Raw genomic sequence first — 25,009 nt, 5'->3', positions numbered from 1 at the left:
CAATGCCCATGGTATTAAGTAAATAGTTTTATCAACACAAACAATGTCTGGTGATTTTCATTTGGTCTAATTAGTGTTAGAACCTAGGTGTGGTACACCAGGGTTTTAATCTCTACAGTTATAGTAACTTCAAGCGTGCAGCGCTGGAGAAGCACAGGCTTGCAAAATGTTTGTGCGGTGTCTTTAACCACAGACGATGATGATCATAGGGTTAGGGCGGAGTCTGTCTGTCTACTGAACTTAGTCTGCAGTGCAGACGGCTAGGCTATTAAAAATCTCAAAACATCACAACATGGGGCGTATACTGGCATCTCTGACAGAAGAACACTTTGAATAAAGCATAAGGTCAGTGAACGTAATTCTCAGTTTTATCCCCAACACTGTCAATTTCAGTAGTGCGATGTGATGCAAATCTCTGACTCTGGAGAACGGTGTACATACCAACATTTGGGACATTGAATAAACAGGTCTGTTTGCATGTTAAAGAAAATATGACGTTGTAAAGAGAGATGACAATATTGATTGAAAGGCCCATGATTGAAATGTCTACGTGATTTGAGGCTACTCTAATGCACCAGGTCTGACCGTGGGAATTTCTGCTTGGACATGCTAGCTACGTCGTCGCAGTAGACGACATAGCTGGCTAACTTTGAATTTCGTGGTGCTGTAACGTTTTATAACGTTAACGTTTCCAAATTATTGGACTATATTATAGTTACTATAATGATAAATACTACAGTCAATTACACTGGGGAGATGAATAACAGTTACAGAACACGACTTAGTCACATAATTCTGTCATGACTGAAACAACAGTGGCTAGAGTAACGGTAGCACTGAGTTAGGATTGAGTCAGTTACGTAAAGTGCACTCAATGATTTCACGGTGGAAATGCAAGCTGGATTGGTCAAGGATAGGTTTAGTAGACAGCAGTTTACTCTGTGAGATATCCCATATATCCTGTCTCTTGTTTTCAGCTACACTACACATAACAAAGGAAAGATGGGTAGAGATGAAGAAGAAGAGGGATGCCTGCTGAGAGCTTTTAACTCACCTGTGCTGGACATATAAGCAGCCCATACCAGCCCTGGCCTAGACCTTTTCCATGGATGATGGATCGACGACAGCCAAAGGATAAAACTAGGGCCGGCTACTTTGGGAATGTCAAGAGCAGGTGATGACTGCTTAATTAAACAGCATGTATGACTAGTAAATAAGCAATAAGCAATATATTCTTGCTAAATGTGTGTAGGTAGCAACTGCAGTAGTGTTTCAAGGGGGTCTGTATATTTTTATGTTCCCTTTTAGGTTGAGAGTGTCAGAGCAGAGCTGCTCAGTGCAGTTTCTTAGTGGCCATAGAGAGAACACTAGTCCTTTCTTCTCTCTCTCACCCTCTCTCTCTTTCTGTGTGTGTATGCATGCACCATGAAATGTTTTCACACATGTAGTCCCTATTGAAGAATTAAAAATGGTTCTGTGTTTGCCTCACTTCTCAGTGCCAGACACACAGACCTCTGTGTTCAGGAGCCTGAAGCATTAGCAGGATTGATTTCCCATTAACTGTGCAGTAACTCTGGATTAGGCCCAAAAGAAAAGTGCCAGAGTCAGTTTTGACCTCTGGACTTTCTCTTTCAGTCCACTGATGCTTTAGCTCATTTGCATGGAGGAAGTTGTGTTATACGAGGCAGCATTCAAATGAGGACATTGACCTATACAGCATAAGGGGTGTTGATGCTCATTCACGGGGGAGCAGAGTCTCCGCAGGCAGTGAGGCATCTGTGAGGTTTATAGGCTGATGAACTTAAGAGTGTTGACTTAATTTGTTGCCGTTTGGTCTCAGGTTGGGGTCCAAGCTTCCTGCCGGTGTCAGCCAGCCTCCTGGGTTCATCGCAGGACCCTGGGAATCAGCATCCAGTGGAGCACAGGCCCAGACAAGGCCACCCAGACAGACCAGGCACACAGCTGCACACAAAGATACTGGAGCGCCGTCCCACCACGTTCCCTTCATCCGAAACCCCTGTCTGCGGCAGTACTATCTCAATGGTAGGTGGGGATGAGTGACTGGGAAAAAGGGGAGCTCCTTTTGAGAGTGGGCAAAGTTGCAGATGTGAGCATAGTATCTATTGATTTTCTCAAAGCACTTATCTCCCTACTAATGATGTGCATTTTTAGTGTACACTGCATTTGTAGAAGACCATGAGTGAGAACATGAGTTGAGGTTGTGTGTAATAATCTGTGTTATTAATCATGAAAACACGAGAGGACTGAATGCATTGTTGTGGGGCTGATGCTGGAGATAACACAGACTGGAAAATCTGCTCTTTAATATCTGCAAGCATGCATGCGGGCACGCAGGCACACACACACATCCACAGACACACCCACACACACACACACACACAAACACACACACTTTTACACAATCAGCAGAAACATGTGACTCTTGCTTATTATGACATAAATATGTAATAACATGGATCCCAGAAATAATTACGGAATTGAATATTATGGAAAAGAATGATAGTAAAAGAAAAAGAGCACAGTTCATTAATATACTGGATAGAAAATACTGTTTGTTTTAAAGTTTTGATACTGATGAAACATCTCTAGGAAGAAGGACTTAATTCTGTGTCAGTGTACCTCTTAAAGAAGCCCTATGCAGGTCTGGTTATTCCTTCGCTGTTTCTGGGTTTTCGCCTGATTTGGGCTCGCATTTTTCACGACATAACTCCCCCTGCAGCTTCGGTAGCAAGTGACTGCTACGCTAACCCCCCACTAGCTAGCGAGCTAGCCATCAAGAAACCAAGCTAAACACATACAGGGCTCACAATAAAACGGTCGAGCAAACACATTGTTCAAGAGACTACCAAACCACATTACAAAAACAAAGTTCACCCAAGGGTAGGCTACTTACAATTTCAACAGCAACAAAGCCAAGTCAGAGTCCGTTTTGCAGTCTTCTTAGAAACTACAATCTGACTACATTTTCGAGGCGCGATTGGATACTTCCGCTGAGTCACATCCGGATTTGTTCGGACCGCGACCAGAAAGTTGCATATTCGGTTTTTCTGCGCGGAGAAGCACTAGGGGGAGACGAAGCACCCACCAAACGACCCAAAACGTTTTGGAGAACCATCAGAACTACTCTCAACATAATTAAGGTCATTTTTGCTAAAATTGTTGCACAGAGCTTCTTGAAGACAAGTACGGCCTTGTTGAAAGTTATTGGCTCCTGTGGGAGTTTCAATACCTTTACAGTATAACATTCAAACATTCATAATGTCTTTCATGTGCCTGGGCAGCAGTCCATGTCAGTTTACCTGGTTAAAATCAAGAGCAGGCCAAATAGAAGAAAGGCAAGCCTAGTGAGACATGTAGTCATTCAGCCAAAAGCATTCAGCCCATAGGGATCACAACAGAGGATCTGGGTAGAGAAAAGTAGCACAGCAGTAGCATAGTGGGAATAAACAGACCTTGCTCATGTACTACAATGCTTCTGCACTTTGCTGTCCCAGAGGCTGCCCTGATGCCAGAAAAAGTGGGAACCAAGACAGCAGAGGGAGCTGACAGCAAGGACACCGACATGGTCAGTTGTGTGCTTTGTCGAGCTTGTACTGTCCACTCCCACTTGCTAGGATTTCCCACCCTTAAGATAAGAAATAGCAAACACCAGAAATATTACTGGCAGTTGTACTTGTTACATCATGCAGGGATCAAAAGGTTCTAACAGGGAACTTGATCAAGGGTCAGAGACACGCAGTATGTTCTTTAAGGACTTAAAAAGGAAGACATTGATTTCCAATCATGGACATACACCATCTATTTCTAAAAATTCACAATGCCTTTGACAGGAGAGCATTACACAAGAAGGCACTGGTAAAAGAGACCTTATCCTTTACCATATCATGTTCAGTTTTGTATTGTATATACTGTATACTGACTGATAGATTCATCATGAATTAGTACTAAAATGCAGGTGAGCTGTTGGATTAATACATAGTTAATCTAACTTAGTAATGTTCTTTGTGGAGAAATATTTCCTTCTACCACCATCAGTGTAATATAGAGCGTGTGCTGATTTGGAACTGTGTTGTTTGGATAGAGTTGAACACAGAGAAGCCATCTGTTATCATTTATATGTTGTAAATTATGGGTTTTGTTTTACAAAACATTTGTAGCATTGTGCGCATCAGGGGGTTATAGTGGACTTGAGTAAGTTCCAACAGGTAAACCCCTGAAAAACTTCAGCAGTGAGTTAAAAATATGAAACCTTTTTATCTCAACAGTTAAGTACCCTGGAAATCCAGAGTTCTCCCAAGAGCACAATTTGCAAATGCATGCTTGGTGCCGCCCATCGAGCCGGGCCATTTTTATTACTTATAGCCTGACCCTAAATCTTTCTAGATTTGGTTCTGGATTTCCAGGCGAACAGTTAAGTGGGATATTCACCAAACTGGAGTAAATGTGTTGGTGAAAATAACTTACCTATATACTTACCTACTTACCTATAAAATAACTTACCTACTTTGGTAAAAGCCACATACACTAGCCAAATTATTAGTTTAGATATGGTCACAAACAATCATCCATTTGTGAGTGATAATGAAGGAATTTGTTCCTCTTCAAATTGACCTAATTTGGGCTTGGGCATTATTTAGGGCAATTGTTCCATCTGTCAATAACAGTCCCAGATGGAATCTTGCATACTGTAATTACTCAAGAATTAGTATGTTACATTATGCCATTATTCAAAATGTTACATCTTCATGATCTGTATTATTCTTATTCAGTATCATATTCAGATATTTGAGGCCAGGTGTCCATTGTATGAGTGGTACATTGAATTAAGACATAAGATAGGATATTCTAGGGCAGTGTTTTTCAACCTTTTTTGTGCCACGGCACACTTTTGACACTTAAAATGTCCCACGGCACACTAACATCCTGTGTGAAGAAAAAATAAACATACCATAGCCTAAAATTTCAAGATATGGTCATATTATGGCTTCTATGCAAGACCTGCTCAATAAAACAAGCGCCCTCTGTTTCATTTGTAGGTGACTATATCTAATTTAATTGTTGTTATGAACTGGATATGTGATGATTCTGTGAATACTGGATATGGGGCCCCCGTTGTACAATGCCTGCATACCACAAATAGCAATCATACAATCAATGAGAGCATGTGGTTATAAATTCTTTGATACAACAGTTGCTTTTCTGGACCAGTATGTGACATTTGGGTAATTTTCTGCGGCACACCTGATGATCTCTCACGGCACACTAGTGGTTGAAAAACACTGTTCTAGGGTAACATCAGAATCATGGTTTGAACTTTCATTACATAGTTATACATATTAGCAAAAGTTATTTCTAACAACAACAGCAAACGTTGATGCACTTACATTATGTTTATGTGAGGATACTACTGTTGACCCCAATCCTATGCTTGTGAGCAGGTCCAGCTTGAGGATACCGTGTTCAGCGTTGCCTCTCAGTGTAGTTCTAATATCCTGAGCGTGATGACAGAAGAGAGCGAGCCTCCGACCTCCACTTTTACCCCCTCACAAGTAAGAACAAATCTGGACCCTCCAACTTCATTACCACGTGCATATATTTACTCTAACTTCTTCTATCAGACAACCTGACCTTCAGTAGTACAGGAGTATGTTTTATCAGCACATGTAGCCAGTACACTATATTGCTATACAACTATATTGTGAAAGAGTGATTGTTTGGTCTGAGCATTTGATCATGACTCATAATCGGTTACACCGCCTCCTCTGGCCTGAGTGTTTATTTAAGTTTATTTTGAAGCTTGTGGAAATGATAAAGCGTAGCAAAAGGACTGGCAACATTTGTCAATAGGCGTAAAACAATGTTTAACCTAATCCATCTTTTGTTTGGTCACTATGTCAAGTTTCTGTTAACATGGTGAAAGGTGGCAAGCCCTTTGTGTCATATGAATCCATGTCATTGTCACTCACACACTACCACTTTATGCGGAACAATTTCTTGTTTATTTTTATCATGGATTTTTTTCTCTTTTTTTCTTCTTCTTTGCTAGTGGTAATGATTAAAACTGTTGAAGTGAAACTCCATAAACTCTGCTCTACCAATGGCTACCACCAGCCCTCATGCACATTTGCATTAGCTTGTAAATCAGTCAACCTTGTAAATACGCCAGAGAAAGACTTCAGAGAGAGAGAGAGAGAGAGAGAGAGAGAAAAGAGGATGTAGGTGTGGCTGGGAATAGTGGTGGGAGGTAGAATACTGTATGTCAGACAGCCTGTCCAGGAGTTGTTGCGGGTCATGACGTCTCTTCGCTCTACTCTCCTCCGGCAGCTCTGTCTTCCTGTGAACAGGCCGTCTGCCCGCGGCTCAGCCTTCCAGGCAGCGCAGCCTGAGCGCCACTCTCACCGGGACCTGGATCTGGCAGTGGACCCTCCACCCTCGGGCACTGCCTCCTCCTGCGTGACCCCCGTCTCTCCGTCCACGGACGCGGAGTACGACAAGCTCCTGGTAAGAATTTTCGGAAATCCGCTAGCGGTGGTTCAGGTGAAAAAAGACTCCGATTATTTCCCAGAAGATTAGCTTCTGTCTGGCTTTTCATTCACCGCACTCATAGAAAAAAGAGGAAGGAAATGGACTTTAAACAAAGCCTGTGTCAGACACAGTACAAAATGGAAAAAAGCCTGTCAGCACAGCCTGTCTCAGCAGTCTTGTTTTGGAGAGTCTTGATCGATTAATGTACTCTGCAAATGGGCAGCACTGATTTTATCCAAAATATATGCATGCATAGCCACCCAGCTTTATGGAAATGTGTCTAGTCAGTTTATCCCCGCATTAGAGAATAGAGTGGTCGATTTTTTTTCCAGGATGTAGAGGCCGTGCCAATGCCCGATGGGGAGCTTTGTCTGCTGGCTCTCCCCCTAGAGTGCTCCCAAGGAGAGGGGCCCACCTCCATGCAGTACCTTAAGCTGTGCACTCGCTACATCACTGATCGCAAAGTAAGTGTGCCACACTTTTACAATTTCATAAAGCAGGGGTTCCCAACCTTTTTTGGCAGGTGACCCTATTTTGATGTCACACAACGTTGGCGACCCCAATCATTCACAACATCACATCCCATCTTTTACATCCAGTTGAGAGCGGTATATTTCCCTAAATGTCCTAATTCATTTGTTTCACTAACTCGCCTGCTTGTTTTGCTACTTTGTTTGGAACGTTGAACAAGCTTTATTACCCATGATGATCTCATGGATGTCTAAGTTTATGTTTACATAGCTAGATTGTAATCCAATTAGTTACTTAACTTGGATATCATATATTTTTATGTAATGTACTGGTCAATTGTAAGATACCCAATATCTTAACCGACCCCATTTGAGTTTCAGGCAACCCCACATGGGGTCCCGACCCCAAGGTAGGGAAACGATGTCATAACGTGAATCAAGAACATTTGAAGAACTGTCCAAAGGCTTGTGGTGCTAGGTGTATTGCTGACAGTTAGGTCCTACAATCTGGTGAAAAGTTGATGACGGTTGAGTTCAACAGTCAATCAAATTGCATCCCTCCCTTCCATGCTCCTGAAGATTGACTGAAGTAACTTAAGGCTTGTTCAGAGCCACTTTGTTTTTCCATTTATAGAGCTTGGACAGCACCTTTAAATGTAATTCTAAAAGCTCTCAGTTGCAGTGCTCGTAGTACAAAGCTACTTTTGGAAATGCACCTCTTAATGGATGCTCTTGATTATTTGGTGCTGTATACAAATCTGAGCCTCTGACATCCTTTCTTCTCACAGGGTGTTGTGTCGGGAATCCTGCTGGTGACAACCAATAAGATCTTCTTTGACCCTTGCAAGACTCACCCACTGGTGATCGAGCATGGGTGTGAAGAGTATGTGCTCTCCTGTGCTGTGGACAGTCTGGCCTCAGTCTCCTTCTACTCTGACATCTCACACGTGCACTTTAACGACTTCACACAGAGGTTCGTACCGACAGCCCACAGAGATCCGAATCACAGCCAGTCTTGGGAAGCTTTTTGAGATTTATGTATGCGTCATGTACCTCCATAATGACTATAGTGTGAATATGAATTTCTGTGACTGTTTCTGTGGCTGTTGGGAATCTAAACTGACCTGAACTGAAATGAAAGGATAAATAATCACATGATAAATATTTTAAACATGACATAGAATGGAAAACTGTTTTTACCTTGGCTCAGAAAAAAGTTGTTTGAGCCTATTGTGGACGGTCTTTGACTGCAAGCCCATCAACCAGCGTAAAGCTCACTTAATTTTTCATATGGGTGCCAAATAACCATAAGGGTGTACTAGATATATGCAAAAATGTCAGACACCAAACAGGACGAGGACCACAAAAGCGTCACGTTAGAAAGTTTATTTAAGGGTTGGGGGTTACAGGGGTTTCAGGGGTTCCGGGAGTTCCAAGAGTCTGCGTGTGTGTGTTCCCCCAATAGCCGAGCAGCAATGGCAGGAGCTGGATGATCCGGGAAGTCCTGGGGGAAACACACACACAACAGCAATTGAAACGAAGCAGCAGTACAGTCAAGGGCTAGGCTGTATTCGGAGAAGAGAGACGGAAGGCAGGTCAAGATTACCGGGGCTGGAGATCAAAGAAGTAGTCGAGCGGGTCTGGGTTCACAGGCAAAGAGTCAGAGTCGTTTTCCAAGACAGGCAGGTAACTGGTGCGGGTTTGCAGACGATCTGACAAAGGAGAGCTGAAAGACAGGGCTTTAAATACTGGGAGAGGTTAGTGGGTAATGCAGCGCAGCTGGCAGAGTAATTAGAGCAGAGCAGAGCAGGGACAGGTGGAGCTAGTTAGGCTTCAATCAGCGCGTGTTACCAGGCAGAGAGAGAGCTCATGACAGAACCCCCCCCCTAAGGGACGGCCCCAGAAGTCCCCAAGAGTGACACCACGCCGGGAGGGCGGAGGGGAGCCGGTGGAGGGCTAGAATTCCTCCGAGCGGTCCGAAAGTGAACATCCTCATCCCTCGGAGGGAGCTGGAGGGTCGTGGGACAGAAGACGGGACAGGTACCGGTGACAGGGTCAGGGTCAGGCACAGGACAGGAAGCCGGGGGCAGGGACGGTTAGGGACCCCTCTGGGGCGGCCCCTACGGATTGCAGGTTGATCAGGATGCAGACGGTGGAAGTCGGGCGATGAGTGTCCGGGTCCACAATCCGACTGGCTGGCACCCAGGTTCTCTCCTCAGGCCCATAGCCCTCCCAGTCGACGAGATACTGGAGGCCCCTACCTCGCCGCCTGGACCGCAGGCGGCCGAACGGTGTACACCAGCCCACCGGGCCAACGAAGGCGCAGGAGGAGGAGGAGGAGGAGCGGCACGGGGACCAGCGGGCTTTCATCGCCGGCTTGACTTTCTCAAACATGGAAAGTAGGGTGCACCCTCATGGAGGTTGGCAACTGGAGCCGGACTGCGGTTGGGCTGATGACCCTCTGGATAGGGAACGGGCCGAGGAATCGAGGTGCCAGTTTACGCGATTCCACCCGCAGTGGGAGATCCTTGGCTGACAGCCACACCTTCTGGCCAACACGGTAGGCGGGTGCCGGCGATCTTCGGCGGTTAGCCCCAGTGGCATAGCTGACAGCTGACTTGAGTAGCGTGGCACGAGCTTGTGACCAGGTACGACGGCAACGGCGGGCATAGGCGAGGGCAGACGGGCAGGACACATCTCCCTCCTGGCTGGGGAACAGGGGGGGCTGGTAGCCATACACACACTGGAAAGGTGACATACCAGTGGCAGAGCAGGTGAGGGAGTTGTGAGCATACTCTATCCACGCCAGTTGTTGTGCCCAAGCCTGGGGTTTTGCGAAACCATGCACCGCAGCGCCTTCTCCAGCTCCTGGTTTGCCCGGGCCGATTGACCATTGGACTGGGGTGGAACCCAGAGGTGAGACTCACTGTGGCCCCTAGAAGACAGCAGAACTCCTTCCAGAATGTGGAGGTGAATTGCGGACCTCGGTCAGAGACAACATCCCTGGGGAGCCCGTGTAGACGGAAGACATGATCAAGAACAGCCTGGGCAGTCTCTCTGGCAGATGGCAGTTTAGGGAGGGGAATGAAGTGTGCCATCTTGCTGAACCGGTCAACCACAGTGAGAATGACCGCCATCCCACCTGATGGTGGGAGGCCAGTTACAAAGTCCAAGGAGACGTGGGACCAGGGTCGGGGTGGGCACAGGCAAGGGCTGGAGTAAACCAGCGGGGCCGCAGTGGAGGACTTGTTCTGATTGCAGGTGGGGCAGGCACGGACGGCCCTCGGACATCCCTTCTCAAAGCAGACCACCAGAAGCTGGGCAAGGAGATGGCAGGTGCTTGCGGAGCCCGGTGGCAGGCAAGGCGGGAGTTGTGTCCCCACTGTATGACCCGGGACCTCAAATTCTCTGGGACAAAGAGACGACCGCCTGGGCATGCACTGGGACTGGGATGGTCACGGAGGGCCTCCTGAATTTCCTCCCCTCGATATCCCAGGTCAGGGCAGCTACTGACGCAGGGATCGGGCAGAATTGATGCAGGTTCCTGGGAAGGGGCGCCATCCTTATGAAACTGACGGGAGAGAGCGTCCGGCTTGGTGTTCCGAGAACCTGGGCGGTATGACAGGGTGAAGTTGAATCTGGTGAAAACAAGGCCCAGCGGGACTGTCTGGGGTTAAGACGCTTGGCGCTATGGATGTATTCGAGGTTTTTTGTGATCGGTCCAGACCAGGAACGGAACTGTGGACCCCTCCAGCCAGTGACGCCACTCCTCCAGGGCAAGCTTGACTGCCAACAGCTCGGTCTCCAACATCATAATTGCGCTCTGCAGGTGAAAGCCGGCGAGAGAAAAATGCACAGGGGTGCAACTTGTTGTCCTCCTCTGCCCGTTGAGAGAGTATGGCCCCGACTCCCATGTCTGAGGCATCCACCTCGACAACGAACTGCCGGTCTGAACCGCATCTGGAGGATGGGGCAGTGGTGAACCGGCCTTGAGGGTATGAAAGGCTGTGTTGGCCTCTGGGGTCCAGGAAAAGGGGTGTTTGATGCTGGTCAGAGCTGTGAGGGGAGCGGCGACGGAGCTGTAGTTCCGGATGAATCTCCGGTAGAAATTGGCAAACCCGAGGAATTGCTGCAACTTCTTCCTATTCCCGAACTGGCCAGGAGGTAACTGCCGAGACCTTTGGGGGTCCATCTGGATATTGCCTTCAGCGACTATGTATCCCAGGAACGACACAGTCTGAGCGTGGAACTGATTTCTCGCTTTGACATAGAGGGAGTTCTCCAGGAGCCGCTGAAGAACCAGCTGGACATGACGAAGTGTGTTCGACAGAGTTCTGGAGAAAATTAAGATGTCGCCCAGGTACACGAAGACTAATTTATTCAGCATGTCCCCGCAGCACATCATTCACCAGCGCCTGGAATACCGCTGGGGGCGTTGGTGAGGCCAAATGGCATTACCAGGTACTCATAATGGCCGGTGTGGGTGTTGAATGCAGTCTTCCACTAGTCACCCTCCCTTACTCGGACTAGGTGGTAAGCATTTCTAAGGTCCAGTTTGGTGAAAATAGTGGATCCCTGGAGCAACTCAAAAGCAGAGGTGAGTAAAGGCAGAGGGTACCCGGTTCTTCACTGTGACATCATTCAGACCTCGATAATCAATGCAGGGGCGAAGAGAACCATCTTTCTTTCCCACAAAGAAGAACCCGGCACCAGCTGGCGAGGAAGACGGGCGGATGAGTCCAGCTGCCAGGGAGTCCCTGATGTAATCCTCCATAGTTTTTTCTTTCAGGAGGGATAGTGAGTAGAGGTGACCTTTGGGTGGAGCAGTCCCAGGGAGGAGATCAATGGCACAGTCGTACGGACGGTGTGGGGGCAGAGATGTGGCTTTGGTCTTGTTGAACACCTCTCGGAGGCCATGGTAACATTCAGGGACATTAGAAATGTCGGGGGCAGTGCTGGGGGGTACTGAGCCGGAGGGCAGCGAGGCAGCACGCAAAAGGTCAGGTGGCAGGCATTTCCCCACTCTTTCACAGTTCCGGAGGCCCAATTGAGGTGAGGATTGGGAGGAGACGGAGCCAAGGGTAGCCCAGGATTAGGGGTTGGCCTGGGGAGCTGAGCAGGTGGAAGCGGATGGTCTCTCGGTGGTTTCCTGACACCATCATTGAGATGGGGGCTGTGATGTTGGTAACTGTGCCACTGCGCGGACCGTCCAGGGCCGGGCTGGAACAGGAGTGGACAAGCGATGGCTTTCCAAGCCCAGCTGACGAAAGCAAGTCCTGTGTCAATAATGTTTGCTTCTGCGCCAGAGTCCACCAGGGCTGCCAGGGTGTGGGTGGAATCAGACAGGTGAAGACAGACTTGGATGAGGGGTTTACGGCTGATGGAGGGCGGAATGTTCATTGAGCTCATCCGATTCCTCCTACATCTGGTGAGCTCCGCCTTTGCTGGACAGGTAGCGACTTCGATGACCATCACCACCACAGTACAGGCATAAGTTGGAGGTGATGCGTCGCTGGCGCCTGCAGGGGTTAGGGGAGGCGCGGGCCGATCTCCATCGGTTCAGACTGGTCCGCTGGCTAGACGGTGTGGCAGGTGCGACAGAAGGGCAGTTGGGACACTCCGTGTGCTGGTGGATGGACTCTGGCCCCCTCTCTCTCGGCAACGGACCTGGATCCCGCGGTCGATGCGACAGCCAGAGCAATGGCTTCATCAAGAGTGGGGGTTGATCATGGGAAACCAGCTCGCCTTTATGTAGTCCGCCAGGCTGTGGAGGAAGGCATCCACCAATGCTTCCATGTTCCAGGAGCTACGACTTGCCACAGTTCGAAGTCAATGGAGTAATCCGCAACAGTCCTTCTGCCTTGGCGAATACTCATCAGGATCCGAGATGCCTCGGCTGTGGTGGATTCCAAATCAATACCTTGAGCATCTCCTCTGCTAATAGGTTGAAGGTTGCACATGCTGGGGTCTGGCGCCGAACTCCGCCGTTCCCCAGAGTCGAAAGCCCGCCCGCCCAGGTGAGTGATCACGTAACCGACCCTCGCCCCCTTCAGTGGCAAAAGTCCTGGGTTGCAGGGTAAACTGGACACGGCAGCTCGTCCAGGAACGCCTGCATCTGGGTTGGGTCGCCGCTGAACCGCTCTGGGTTGCCGATCCTGGGTTCTGGGGCTCCGCAGCCACGGCAGCAGTGGACTGGGCAGGAGACTCGGGTGCTGGGCGGTGAGCAGGCTGGCTGGGGGCTGGGCGGTGGGAGCAGGCAGAGGAGAAAGGTTGGTGAGAAGTTGAATGATCATTGCAAGTTGTTGCTGTTGCTGCTGGAACTGCTGAAGCTGTTGGTAGGCAGCTTGAAGTAAGGAGGCAGTGTCAGCAGTGTTGGGCGGTTTGCCTCTCTCTCAGTCTCTTCCAGGCGTTGCATGGCGGTGGGTGGTTCTGGTTCGCCGGTTTCCATGCTGGTTCGACCGTGGCGCTGGGTCCATGTTTGGTCAGATCGTACTGTCAGACACCAAACAGGACGAGGACCACAAAAGCCGCCACGCTAGAAAAGTTTATTTAAGGGTTGGGGGTTACAGGGTTTCAGGGTTCCGGAGTTCCAAGAGTCTGCGTGTGTGTGTTCCCCAATAGCCGAAAGCAGCAATGGCAGGAGCTGGATGATCCGGGAAGTCCTGGGGAAACACACACACAACAGCAATTGAAACGAAGCAGCAGTACAGTCAAGGGCTAGGCTGTATTCAGTAGAAGAGAGACGGAAGGCAGGTCAAGATTACCGGGCTGGAGATCAAAGAAGTAGTCGAAATGGGTCTGGGTTCACAGGCAAAGAGTCAGAGTCGTTTTCCAAGACAGGCAGGTAACTGGTGCGGGTTTGCAGACGATCTGACAAAGGAGAGCTGAAAGACAGGGCTTTAAATACTGGGAGAGGTTAGTGGGTAATGCAGCGCAGCTGGCAGAGTAATTAGAGCAGAGCAGAGCAGGGACAGGTGGAGCTAGTTAGGCTTCAATCAGCGCGTGTTACCAGGCAGAGAGAGAGCTCATGACACAAAAATGGGCCATTTTTTATCCCATTCTAATTGCAGGGTTGTAAAATAGCATGAGGAAATAGCAAAAGGAGGTTTTTGACAGGCCAAAATTGCATATCTTTTATGTAAACATCAGGGAATAAGGTAAATACATCCATTCTATGTCACCTTTAAAAAAATATTATTATTATTATTATTATTATTATTATTATTTTATACCATATTTTAATTTACTATCATAGATGGAAAGGGAAGAGAAAGAAGAGTAAATGTGATAAGATTGCTGTCAAGACTCATCATGGGGAGGTGCAGAGCACTGCCCCTCAGCCAAAGGGAGAGGCCATCCCTACCCTGGTGTCTTCGCTGACTGCTGACTTTAGGCTGGCCCTGGGGATTGGTCGGGAGAGCAAGGAGGAGGGGACCAGCGAGAGCCTGGACATGGCCGAGGCAGAGCGGCAGCTGGAGGGGAGTCCACTGGAGGAGCTAACCCTGCAGGCGACCGAGCCACTGGGAGCGGCCGTGCTGAGTGGTGCTGCCGCCACCTTCTGCTGCGGTGGGAAGGAGACGGCCAGCAAAGAGGTTTCCCTCAGAGACAAGCCAGAACAGCAGTGTCTGAAGAACCAAAGAGCAGGTGATTTTGTACAAGATCTCTGCTAGTAACTTTCAAGGACTCCTAATTTAATCTTAGTTAGGAAACTGTTCTTAAACCTATGCTATAAAGATATTACTCCTAACAAGCCAAGTAATACTCTTTTTTTGACTGGTTACATTTTTGGGTTGTCGATGGTGTGGCTTTAAGAATAAAGGTACTCACTATCATTCCTGTTCTATCTTTGCTAAGGCTCTAGACCCTTATCACATAACATGGGAAAGCTGATGTTTGTGCGGTTCAGACACCAACAGCCCTTGCGGAGGAAGAAAGACCTGGAGATCAGAAAGTCCCAAACTCCACCGCAGAGGGATTCATGGTTTACTCTCTCCCAGGAGAGGTGACTAACCCAACTGCTATCATCCATTACCTCTTTTGCGCAAAATATGCACATGGCCACATTTCACGACATATGCACACACAACACTACTGTGTGTTTCTCGCTACATTTGAAAGTATTGCCATTTTCCATATCTTCAGCCATGTTTTTCAATTTCAAGTTTGATTTCTTCAAACAAGTATCAGTGTCTGGTGTCTGATGTATGAGCAACTGTGAGAAGACTGAGCCTTTCCCTCTGTGCTTTTCACTGTAGCTCTGATGAGCTCTATGCATACCTGAGCCAGTGCAGGCCGGACCTGTGTTTACTGGAGGGTGGGGAAGACGAGGAGGAGCGGGACGAAGAGGACTTTGTCCTGGTGGACGACAGAGCTGACGCAGAGAGAGAGGAGGAGGAAGATGAGGAGGAGGGCTTACGCACAGACAGCCGCACTGGGGAAGACTGGGAGGTGAGTCACTCCGTTTTGGGTGTCAGATGATGGCAGAAATGCAGTGTTTTAATGTAATTAGTGGTCATGGAGAAAAACAAGTGACATAGTGGGGTGGTGAGGTCTGGCGTGGTGCAGTGTTGTGCAAACAGAATGGAATTCTGGCCATGTGGCTGGTTTTCATGTGTGCGTGAGTGTTTGGGTGTGTGTGTGTGTGTGTGGTGGGGTTGGATTTGATATGCTCTGTTCTTTTCACAGATGGTCTCTGTAGAGGATGGAGGAGTTCGAGGTCCAGTAGTTCTGGACAAGGAGCCTGAGGGACTGCGTGAGATTGTGGAACAGAGCCGCATTCTGCAGGCTTCACATGTCAGAGAGGTTGGTGCACGGTGGCAAGAGAAAGACAACGAGTGGTTCGCCTTTGCGCAGTAAGATTGGAAGACTGGAAAAACAAACTTTCAGTTTAAACCTAGTGGCAATGATTTATGTACGCCTTAATCTGTAAACCCTATTCACAGAGCTTGTCCTTAACACACTTCACTCCTGGTTAACTATCAGACCTCTTGATGTAACCCAGAACATATGTACTTGTAGTCCAGGGCTGTCGTTAACCCTCTGGAGGATGAATGTATCTTTTCCTCTTGCAGCTTGCCAGTGAACTGCCCCCTCGGACCGTGGGGCACACGTGGCACCTAGCCTACAGCACATCGCGCCATGGTGCCAGTCTCAAGTCCCTCTACAGGAAACTAAGTGGCACAGACTCACCAGTCCTCATCGTCATCAAGGACTCCAATGATCAGGTGATCCTTCTCTCTGTCTCCATAGTGGACCTTGTGATGTTTGGACCAGCTGTCATGTATGAGGAACAGAAAATAATGACCTGGTTTCAGGACCTCAGGTTCAGTTGTGTGTGTGTTTTTGTATTAGTTTATAAATAAAGGGTTGTGAAAATCAGCTGTGCTTGATTTGTGTTTCTGTTTGTGTTCAGTTAGGAGTTTCCCCTGAGGGGTTTTCAGTTTAAAATCGTTTTGTTGGCTCACGTCATGTTTTGTTTTTGTGTTGCAGATGTTTGGCAGTTTCCTCTCTCATCCCCTGAGACCGAGTGACAAATTTTATGGCACCGGCGAGACGTTTCTTTTCTTGTTACACCCTAGGTTTAAAGTGCGTTTACTCATTATATAGACATTGACTGTGATTATGTAATTCCCTCATTCTGAAGTAAAAGCCAAAAACTTAGCTAACTTAATATCCTCAGTGTTAATGTATGATTATGATTATCTCACTTGAAATGCAAGTTCACAATTTGGTAATGTTATGTATCTCCTGCTGTGCTTTCAATCCCATGTAGTGTTTCAAGTGGACTGGGGAAAACTCATTCTTCATCAAAGGTGACCTGGATTCCTTTGCCATTGGTGGAGGGAGGTATATAACTTTTTTGAACGTTTTAAATTTTAATTGGGTTAAAATGTAAAACGTTTTAAAGTTTAGTTGGGTTGTTTTTTTTTGTTTTTGCATCAATATGTGATATTTTTCAATCCCCCAGCGGACATTTTGGTCTTTGGCTGGACGAGACCCTCTACCTGGGCAGAAGTAGCCCCTGTTATACGTTTAATAACTGCTGCCTGTCGGAGACCGGGGACTTCCACGTCATAGAGCTAGAAGTGTGGACCTTCTGCTGAGGGCATTCTACTTCATCCTTTTGATCGCCTGGATGAGGACACAACGTCCTTTGACTGATGCTCTCACAAGAAAAAGACACTTGACATGAAGGCTGAGGGCATCCTTCATGGATGCTTTCCTCCTCTGCTCCATAGTCATCTCATGCAAAATTCACACTTTTGCTTGCTGTTGTCAAGGTGAATAGATTCCAATATTTATGAGAATTAACTATATTATGCCTCCTACTCAAAAGGAACATTGCAAAGGTGTGAATGGCCAGATTGCCCTGGAGATGGTCTGGTATAGGTGAGGTTGCTTCTCTTGACTAAGAAGCAGGTCTGGTTTTTGATTCTGAACTGACAACACAGCCTTAGTAAACAACTTTGACTCAAGACAATATCAGCACTGGATAATATTGTATATAATAAGGAAGATGTTGGTTTCTGTGTGAACATTAACAGACGATTGCATGCTCCTGCTCTATTTGTGCCACACTTGAACTTCAGTGATACAACAACTAGCCTCATTTTCCATTTTGCACATACACTAGCGTACATGTTAAATCCTAAGGAAACCATGGGAAAAAAATTATTTCATTCTTTGGGACCTCCGCCACTAACAAGAGCCTTATAATCTCCCATTCTTAATGTACGACAGTTGGCTTGCATTAGTCACCCTCTGATTCCTGCTCACTTGGTACAGACTAAATAAACTGGACAGTGGTTATAAATTCACTCTAAAATCACTCTACTCTGTTAAGCCCCTCACCCTCTCTGGCTTACAGCAGTCTGAAGCACACTCTTAAGGTTACGCTTGAAAACATCAACATTTATTCAGGGCACATTTTCTCATGTCTGTTCGTGGGCCTCTCTTTGTGTGGGAGAAACACCACAGTTTTGTTCTCGTGTCCACACAACATAATTCAGACAGAAAACACATCCAAGAAACACTTGGCAGCAAATGTTTGTCCAAAGATTTTTCTGGCAATTGTGAAACCAGATGTCATAAAAAGGTAACATAAATGTACATTCCTTTCCAAAAGAAGACTTGGCATAAGATGTACACATGTATAACTTTAAAAAACAGTTGTTACAACCTTTTTTAAGTATTTCACTCTACACTGTATTATTCATCTTTGGTTTAAGTATAGCCTTAAGCTTGTCCTTTTATTGTAGAAAATGTCATATGGATTGGCATGGTTAATCATTAAGCTGCCCCCTATGGAGTGTGTTGGGACAACAAGAATTTGCATTGCTCTCCTGTACTGACGGATGACTCTCTCGGGACCAAGGGAGATTGCCGCCTTCCTCAGCTTCAACAAAGACATCAGGCTGGGCCCCACCCATTTGGGGCTTTCGGGCCAAGCCGTCACAAACAGTTCAAGCTCAGAAAGCAGTCACTCTCCCCTGCACCAGTTTTGTCGAGACTCACTACCATGTACACATGCCACAAAATGTACCTTCAAATACTGCACAACTATTAAGCCTACAAATAATAGTACTGGTTGCTTGCATTAGTTGCCTTTTAGAGGTAAAAAAAAATCATAAATAGCAGAAAGCTTAAATTATTTTGAGCAAGAGATAATTGTCCATGTCCAGGGATTAGATTGAAGTACTGCATAGTCGTTTGACTGGTCTATAAAATGTGAGATTCCTAAAGGTTAACTTGGCCGTCTATTTAATGGCTGGATATAAAAATAGCCCCTCTCTAACCCATTGGGAGTGCCTCTGAACTGTTCACAGGCAAAAGGTTTTCTCAGGCAGAAGTGTGACATGCCTTAACTCTGAAGGTTTGGAGCATTCTTTGAGCCTTATCTTTGATTTAGTACTTCCGTGCCTTCAGATGGAGGCCAGTCTTCCTGTAATTAAGTCACTTGTGATTTCATGTTCCTCTCCTTCCCCACCCCCATAGACATGGTATGTATGACACGGTTTTAAGATTCCAGATACTGCTTTGCTTTCTCCAGTCCTTCTTGAAGGAAGCGAATGTACGTAGAGGTTGAAGGATCTTCAAAACCAGCAGAGAAGCTGAATGGAGCTTCATCTTCTTCTGGCTTCATAGATGTCTGATCCAGAAAGGTATTGGCATTTATATGATGGACCTAGAACATGACACGAAAGAGGTGTTTCTATCTGCCAAAGCTCAATCGTATACCACAGAATCTAATACTGCATTTGGTGATGTATTACACATTTTGGAAATTTTACATTTTACTTATGGATATATATTACAAAACTTGAACATGCAAAAAACACCACTGTGAGTAAATGGGCAGTTTAATTACTCACCACTGTACCATTAGGCAATGCCACCATCATCTCCACTGGGAAGTTATACTTTTCCAAGTGTAATTGGGCCTGCTGACTTAAAACCGGATTATTCTCATCAGCCTGAGAGGGGAAGACAAATTACAGAGCAAAATTAATGAACACCAGACAAATCTGTTGGCACGGCAAGTTAGTACTAATTGATTTAAACTATTTTATATTCCACTGGTAGTAAAAAACAATACCAGCAATAAATTATGCAGCTAAATTGTCTTCAGCTACAGTTGCATATCTTCAAGGGCCTGTCATAAGATTGTACATACTTGCAGGTCCTCCAGCTCCTTGACTAGCGACCAGCTGCTGACAAAGCTCTGGTTGAGCAGGGCCAAAACGGGCGAACTTTCCAGGACTGTCTCCCGGAGAGTTCGCCCCGAACCTGTGATAAGAACAAGAAAGAGGAAGATACAGTATATGGGTTCAATAGGTTTAAATGTTTGGTGCACAGAATCTGATGTAAATCTACAATGGGTAATTCCAAAACAGTAATATCAACTCAGTACATGTGTATAACAATCAGTATCATTGTACATCTGTAGTGTAACCAATGGCTGACTTGGAAAGTGATGTAAATATCTTAAGGATGTATATGTAGAAAGGCCCCATTATATACCTCAGCAGGATTGATCATCCAAAGCCCCCCAGAGAAGAATAGAGTGGACCAGTTTCTTCTCTGCCTGGGCTCTGCTGAAGGCCTCAGTGAAAGGCAAGTATGAAATCTGACGCAGGATAAAAGCATAACATCTGATGAAGCGCACAATACTGCAATGCAAAGCCAAACCAGTCTTAAAATGTAAATTAAATGTTGATTAAAGAAAAGGTAACACTTTACTTGACAGTATTGACATAAGAGTGACATGACACTGTCATGACACATGAATCCTAACCTATAACTCTATCCCTAACCCTAAACCTAACCGTAACTTGTTATGACAAAAACCAAATTGCACTTAATAACAGAAGCTTTGTGTCATACACGTTTATGACTTGTTTATGACACGTTCATGACAGTGTCATGTCACTCTTATGTCGATACTGTCAAGTAAAGTGTAACCAAAGAAAATAATATATTTTTATTTTCAGTACATTTCTAATATGCAGTAGATTTAACTTCAACATACCTTCTTGAAAGGGTAGAAGGTGACCTCGATGTTTTGTGCAGCCTCATCCTGTCTGATTTCTGATGTCCAGTGAATCTCCTCAAAGACAAACTGAATAGGCTCACTTCCCTCTTGGCGACTGTCAATCACATTGCCATTCTCATCTTGAATGACAGTGGGAATTGATGGCCCTGTTGCTTGGAGTTCCATCTGAGGACACAGTTTAAAGTCTCTTTTGCAATACCTCTCTGAACAATTACTGGAGTATTAAAGTGCTCCATCTAAAAGTGTTGATGGTTAAATTATTTATATATCAATAGTTTACTGACATTTATATGTTATTACAGTGATATGTTGAAATTCCTTCAGGCTTACTGAGTTTTTAAAGCTTCACTGTTTACAATCCCAGCAGATGGATGTTACAACCCCACTTAGTTTTGTATATCTCAAAGTTTGTTCTGTATGTGTGTGCTTGAGTGTGTGCCAGACTAGTCGCATTTCTGAAATTAATGCAATTTAGTTACACACAAATTTACAGACTTATACATCTATACTTTAAATCAACAGCATGTTGATACATTTCACATCTTAAAGATAAATAAAAACACAGGTCATGTTTGCCAGGCCCCTAACCTGTGGTAGGTATCCGATATCCACTTCCATGTTACTGCTCTCACTGGCTCCATATAACCACTCCATGTCAACATTAAGGGACCTGTGAATTAGCACACCTGTCAGAACTCACACATAATGTACAAAATCTATGCGCTTCTACTGGTTAAGTCTGTGACTTACCGGTCATTCGGAACATGAAGATGGAATTCACGGACATGGGAAGAATCTCGGGCAAGAATAATGTTGCCAGTGAACTGTCCTGGTGTGAACCAGAAAGGGAAGTCTGGGACTTCATTCAGCTGGAACTCTGCATGAATTCTGTGGTATAAACAAAAAAAGCGTGGTTTGGGTTTAGAGGGGTGGTTAGATGAACAAAATTACTTTTCAGAAAAAATATATAATCATGGCCACCACTGCCGTCTTTGGTGATACTTTTTCTTATTCAGTGGTAAAAAGGGTCGGCCAGTGAAGACATGATCCAGACTCAACAGATTTCAGACCCAATGAATGCAGGATTGGGGCCAATGTATAAATGAACCATTGTATTTCAGTGAGTTCTATGAGTATTTTTTGTTGTTTTTGTTTCTAACCTGTAGCACTTTGAGATCTTTGATGAAAAGTGCATTATAAATAAAATGTATTGTTATTATATTAAAGCTCTTACAAAGCCTCATTTTTCCTCCTCACCTGAATGTAATGTCATAGTAGAAGTCGCTTACGGCCCTAACGCAGGCCACAACACCCTGTGGAGCAAAGCGGGATTTCACAAAAGGCCGCGGATGGAACATACTCAAAAGAGAGTGAATGAACACCTGCAAAAGAAATGATCAACAAAAGCATTAATGCTGAACCTAAAAAAAGCCAAGAAAGAAGATTAGTTGACCACATGTTCTCACAAAGTAGGCCTACCTCTTTGCCACGAGGTGGAGGAGGCATGTAACGGTTGTTTGGCAGATATCCAGTGAAGATGTTCAGGTCACTTGGAATGATCCACCAAGTGTCACCCACAGCCTCCTTGTTTTTGGGTGGCAAGAAAACTCTGAACTGGTTGGCTGAGAATGTGCTGGAAGGGACTGCAGGGACCAGCCATGAGCGGAGCCCGCTCAGTGATCTGTGAGTCACCTGACACACAACAACTTGTTTTAGGAAACACAATTTATAGCAATGTATTATAGGCCAGATTTAAATGACTATTGAACTCATTAACCTACCCCTAAGAAACCATCTTTGCTCTTGGTCATAGAGTCCATCACCAAGGGCTGCATTTTAGCTTCCAGTGTAATGGTCTCTGCATCAGGATCACTGGGCACATCATCTTCCTCATAATCAGAAGGCGGAGCAATTCCTGCAATTAACCAAAATATGAATGACTTCTGAATCATATGGGGTTACAGAGGGGAAAAAGGATATGTGTTAAAAAGAGTTGAGTGATCCACTACACTACCTGTGAGCTTTTCGGCTATGGGCTTGAACTCCTCTGGACTGAGATACAAATCATGGTCGGTGTCCAAAGAATTGAAGATAAAGAGGCCGTCGGCTCCTAGTACTTTCAACCCCAGTTCCTGAAGGAATATTGTAAAAACAGAAGCACTGTGTCCATTTGCTGCACGTTTATCACGGTCCAGCAACTTTCAATAGGACACGCGCCCTTTTCAAAAGTGGGACACAAATGTCAAAGCACACCATGTTTTCCAATTTATCGAATTAGTATTAGCCTACTCCAAAAGGGCGGTGAAATTGGTTAGGCTAAGTAGCTAAAGAACTGCGTGCAGAGGCGACCCTACACAATGGAGGGCTTCTGGCAAACCACTCATCCACAGACCCCAGTGCATTTGCCTTCTCCTGCAAGCCTGTGTCAGTGGTTGCAAATCCACCGCCACCCAATAAACCACTTGGGAACTGAGAACAATTGCGGGGGCTGGGTACAATTTGTAGCAAGTACGTGGCATGTTTAATGTTACTCTCTTTGAAGTAGTGGTGGGCTGCTGGCATAGCCTACTACACGAATGTCACCTATAAAAGGAACAATGTAACATTTCCCCACTGAGACAGGGCGATGTACTACCAACATTACTGGTTTGCTTTAAAATTCCTACTGTAATTAATGTTACAAATGTAACTGTACACAAGTAACTACCACGAGGGCTTACATGTAGGCTAAACGCAGGCTGGTGATGTACAACTTACATGACGCTGCCGGAGCTGCTGATCCTGATAATATTTATAACCAACAGCAAGAAGAGGTACGGCGATTATAACAAGAAGAGTGGAAAGAGCTCCACGAAATCGTTGTGGGGTGGGTCTGTTAATCCCACATTCCACGCCTGAAGACGGCTGGTCTTCAACCACATCCTCCGGGGCCATGGCATTCTTCTCGGGTATTCTTTCATCCACTTCCGCGGACATCCTTGTTCTTCTGACTATCTCTCCATTGCACTCTGGGTCTCTCTCCACTTCTACTCGAAAGAGCTGCTCACAACTCACATAAGTACATAGTATCAAATGTGTAGCCTAACTGTGTTATAAGACCAAACGTGTGGCTGATGTTGCTGTTTCTCGCAACTGGAACTGCATTTACGCAGCCTCCCAATTTTCTCCTTTCCCATTGGAAGTAGAGGAGCGCCTGTGGTCAATGGTAGGCTACAACTCTTAAAGGGCCAGCACATTCTCCTATCGTTGGTTACTCTAGACATGTAAGCAGGGTTTGCTTCTATTTTTATTGAAAGCAAGTGAGGGGTTGTTTTGGACCATGTTCCCAGAATTAAATGGAGGGGAAATCGTTTAGCCAGTTTTACTGTGGTTGCCTTACTTGTAGGAGGAATGTTAACCCCTACAATGATTGATTTGCCTTTATCATTAGCTTATTATTATGTTCATAACCTTTATTTAACAAAGAATAAAACTCAATGAGACATAAAATCTCTTTTACAAGAGTGACCTGGCCAAAACAGGTAGCAATGCAACACAGTTGCAGACAAACATTACATTTTACACCAAGAACCCTGGTAGTTGGGTTAGCCCCTTGAGCCGTGGATCAGCCCAAGGTTTCTTCCTTGGTAAGGGAGTTTTTCCTTGGCCCTGTTGCTCTTGGGTGCTCCTTGTTGGTGCCCCCCCAATCACAATCCTCCCCCACCTTTCTTATGCAGCCCTTGCCACTTAATCTACTAAACCCCACTTCTACTGCACTTTTTACCCCCCCCCCCCCCCACACCAGATATAATTTTACTGCATTTCTTACTTCCAGTAACTATATGCATGTATCCTATTTAAGATGGGAGACAGTTTGTAGGATGTTAGCCTGAAGGTAAGGGAGTAGTCGAAGTATAGATTTATAAGAGTATGCCAGTAGTTAAGTCTATGGGTGGACAGGGCAGGCCATCCAAACCTAACAAAGTAATCAATGGTGAGTTATTATGACTAAGATATGTAATGAATCTCAGTGGTAGACAATGGAACAACATGAGACACTGTTAGGACGTGGGCATATCAATAACATCATCTCCTCAAGCACAGGCATTAAGGTAGTTAATAGTCCCCTATTAGCCTCAGAAGAAAAGCACGATTTGTTTCTAAAATAAAACCCTAACTCCAATTCCTACTTTTAGAATCTGAGGCTTAAAAGAAAGATAATCTAATACAATTCCAAGATACAGTAGCCTACATGTAGCAAGATACAGACTTTAGTCTCAGAGCCCTGGTCAGTTTCTGGTCATGTCATGGTAATGCAGGCAGAAATCTTCTTTTATTCATTTAGGAATGTTTAAAAACATTTGTATTTAATATTCCAACACTTGGTATTGTATTGAAGGAGCACTACTTCACCTCTAATTACACATTCTTACTAATATAACCAAAAAACAAAACAGGCAAA

At 45.6% G+C, this 25,009-nt stretch overlaps 2 protein-coding genes across 4 annotated transcripts; one reads left to right on the top strand and one right to left on the bottom strand.

Annotated features, from left to right (window-relative positions):
- Positions 1 to 152: 152 nt before the first annotated feature.
- si:ch211-15d5.11 (oxidation resistance protein 1) lies at positions 153 to 17,833 on the top strand. 3 transcript variants are annotated; one of them, XM_048227312.1, is made up of 16 exons: positions 157 to 345; positions 978 to 1,174; positions 1,841 to 2,043; positions 3,516 to 3,586; positions 5,460 to 5,570; positions 6,346 to 6,522; positions 6,879 to 7,010; positions 7,805 to 7,989; positions 14,272 to 14,660; positions 14,871 to 15,018; positions 15,272 to 15,464; positions 15,702 to 15,818; positions 16,088 to 16,240; positions 16,506 to 16,601; positions 16,789 to 16,862; positions 16,984 to 17,833. In XM_048227312.1, exons 2-16 carry the CDS (start codon positions 1,110 to 1,112, stop codon positions 17,117 to 17,119), a joined length of 2,250 nt encoding a protein of 749 aa, XP_048083269.1. In that variant the 5' UTR covers positions 157 to 345; positions 978 to 1,109; the 3' UTR covers positions 17,120 to 17,833. The 3 variants fall into 3 exon arrangements, with proteins under 3 accessions (XP_048083270.1, XP_048083269.1, XP_048083272.1); XM_048227313.1 differs by lacking the exon at positions 3,516 to 3,586 and having other exon boundaries at positions 153 to 345; XM_048227315.1 differs by lacking the exons at positions 157 to 345; positions 978 to 1,174; positions 1,841 to 2,043; positions 3,516 to 3,586 and adding an exon at positions 3,646 to 3,876.
- Positions 17,834 to 17,906: 73 nt separating this feature from the next.
- On the bottom strand, positions 17,907 to 23,728 carry selenon (selenoprotein N). Its single transcript, XM_048227316.1, has 12 exons — positions 23,326 to 23,728; positions 22,583 to 22,700; positions 22,350 to 22,483; positions 22,048 to 22,260; positions 21,826 to 21,950; positions 21,319 to 21,456; positions 21,157 to 21,238; positions 20,545 to 20,733; positions 20,037 to 20,142; positions 19,690 to 19,802; positions 19,388 to 19,489; positions 17,907 to 19,200 (listed from the first exon to the last, which is right to left on the bottom strand). The coding sequence occupies exons 1-12, from the start codon at positions 23,542 to 23,544 to the stop codon at positions 19,033 to 19,035; spliced, it is 1,707 nt and encodes a 568-aa protein (XP_048083273.1). The 5' UTR covers positions 23,545 to 23,728; the 3' UTR covers positions 17,907 to 19,032.
- Positions 23,729 to 25,009: the final 1,281 nt, after the last annotated feature.

This window comes from Alosa alosa, chromosome 19 (genome assembly GCF_017589495.1).
Source record: "Alosa alosa isolate M-15738 ecotype Scorff River chromosome 19, AALO_Geno_1.1, whole genome shotgun sequence".
NCBI classification, from domain to species: Eukaryota; Metazoa; Chordata; class Actinopteri; order Clupeiformes; family Clupeidae; genus Alosa; species Alosa alosa.
The sequence above is the reverse complement of the archived record's forward strand: the minus strand, read 5'-3'. Positions and strand labels throughout refer to the sequence as shown.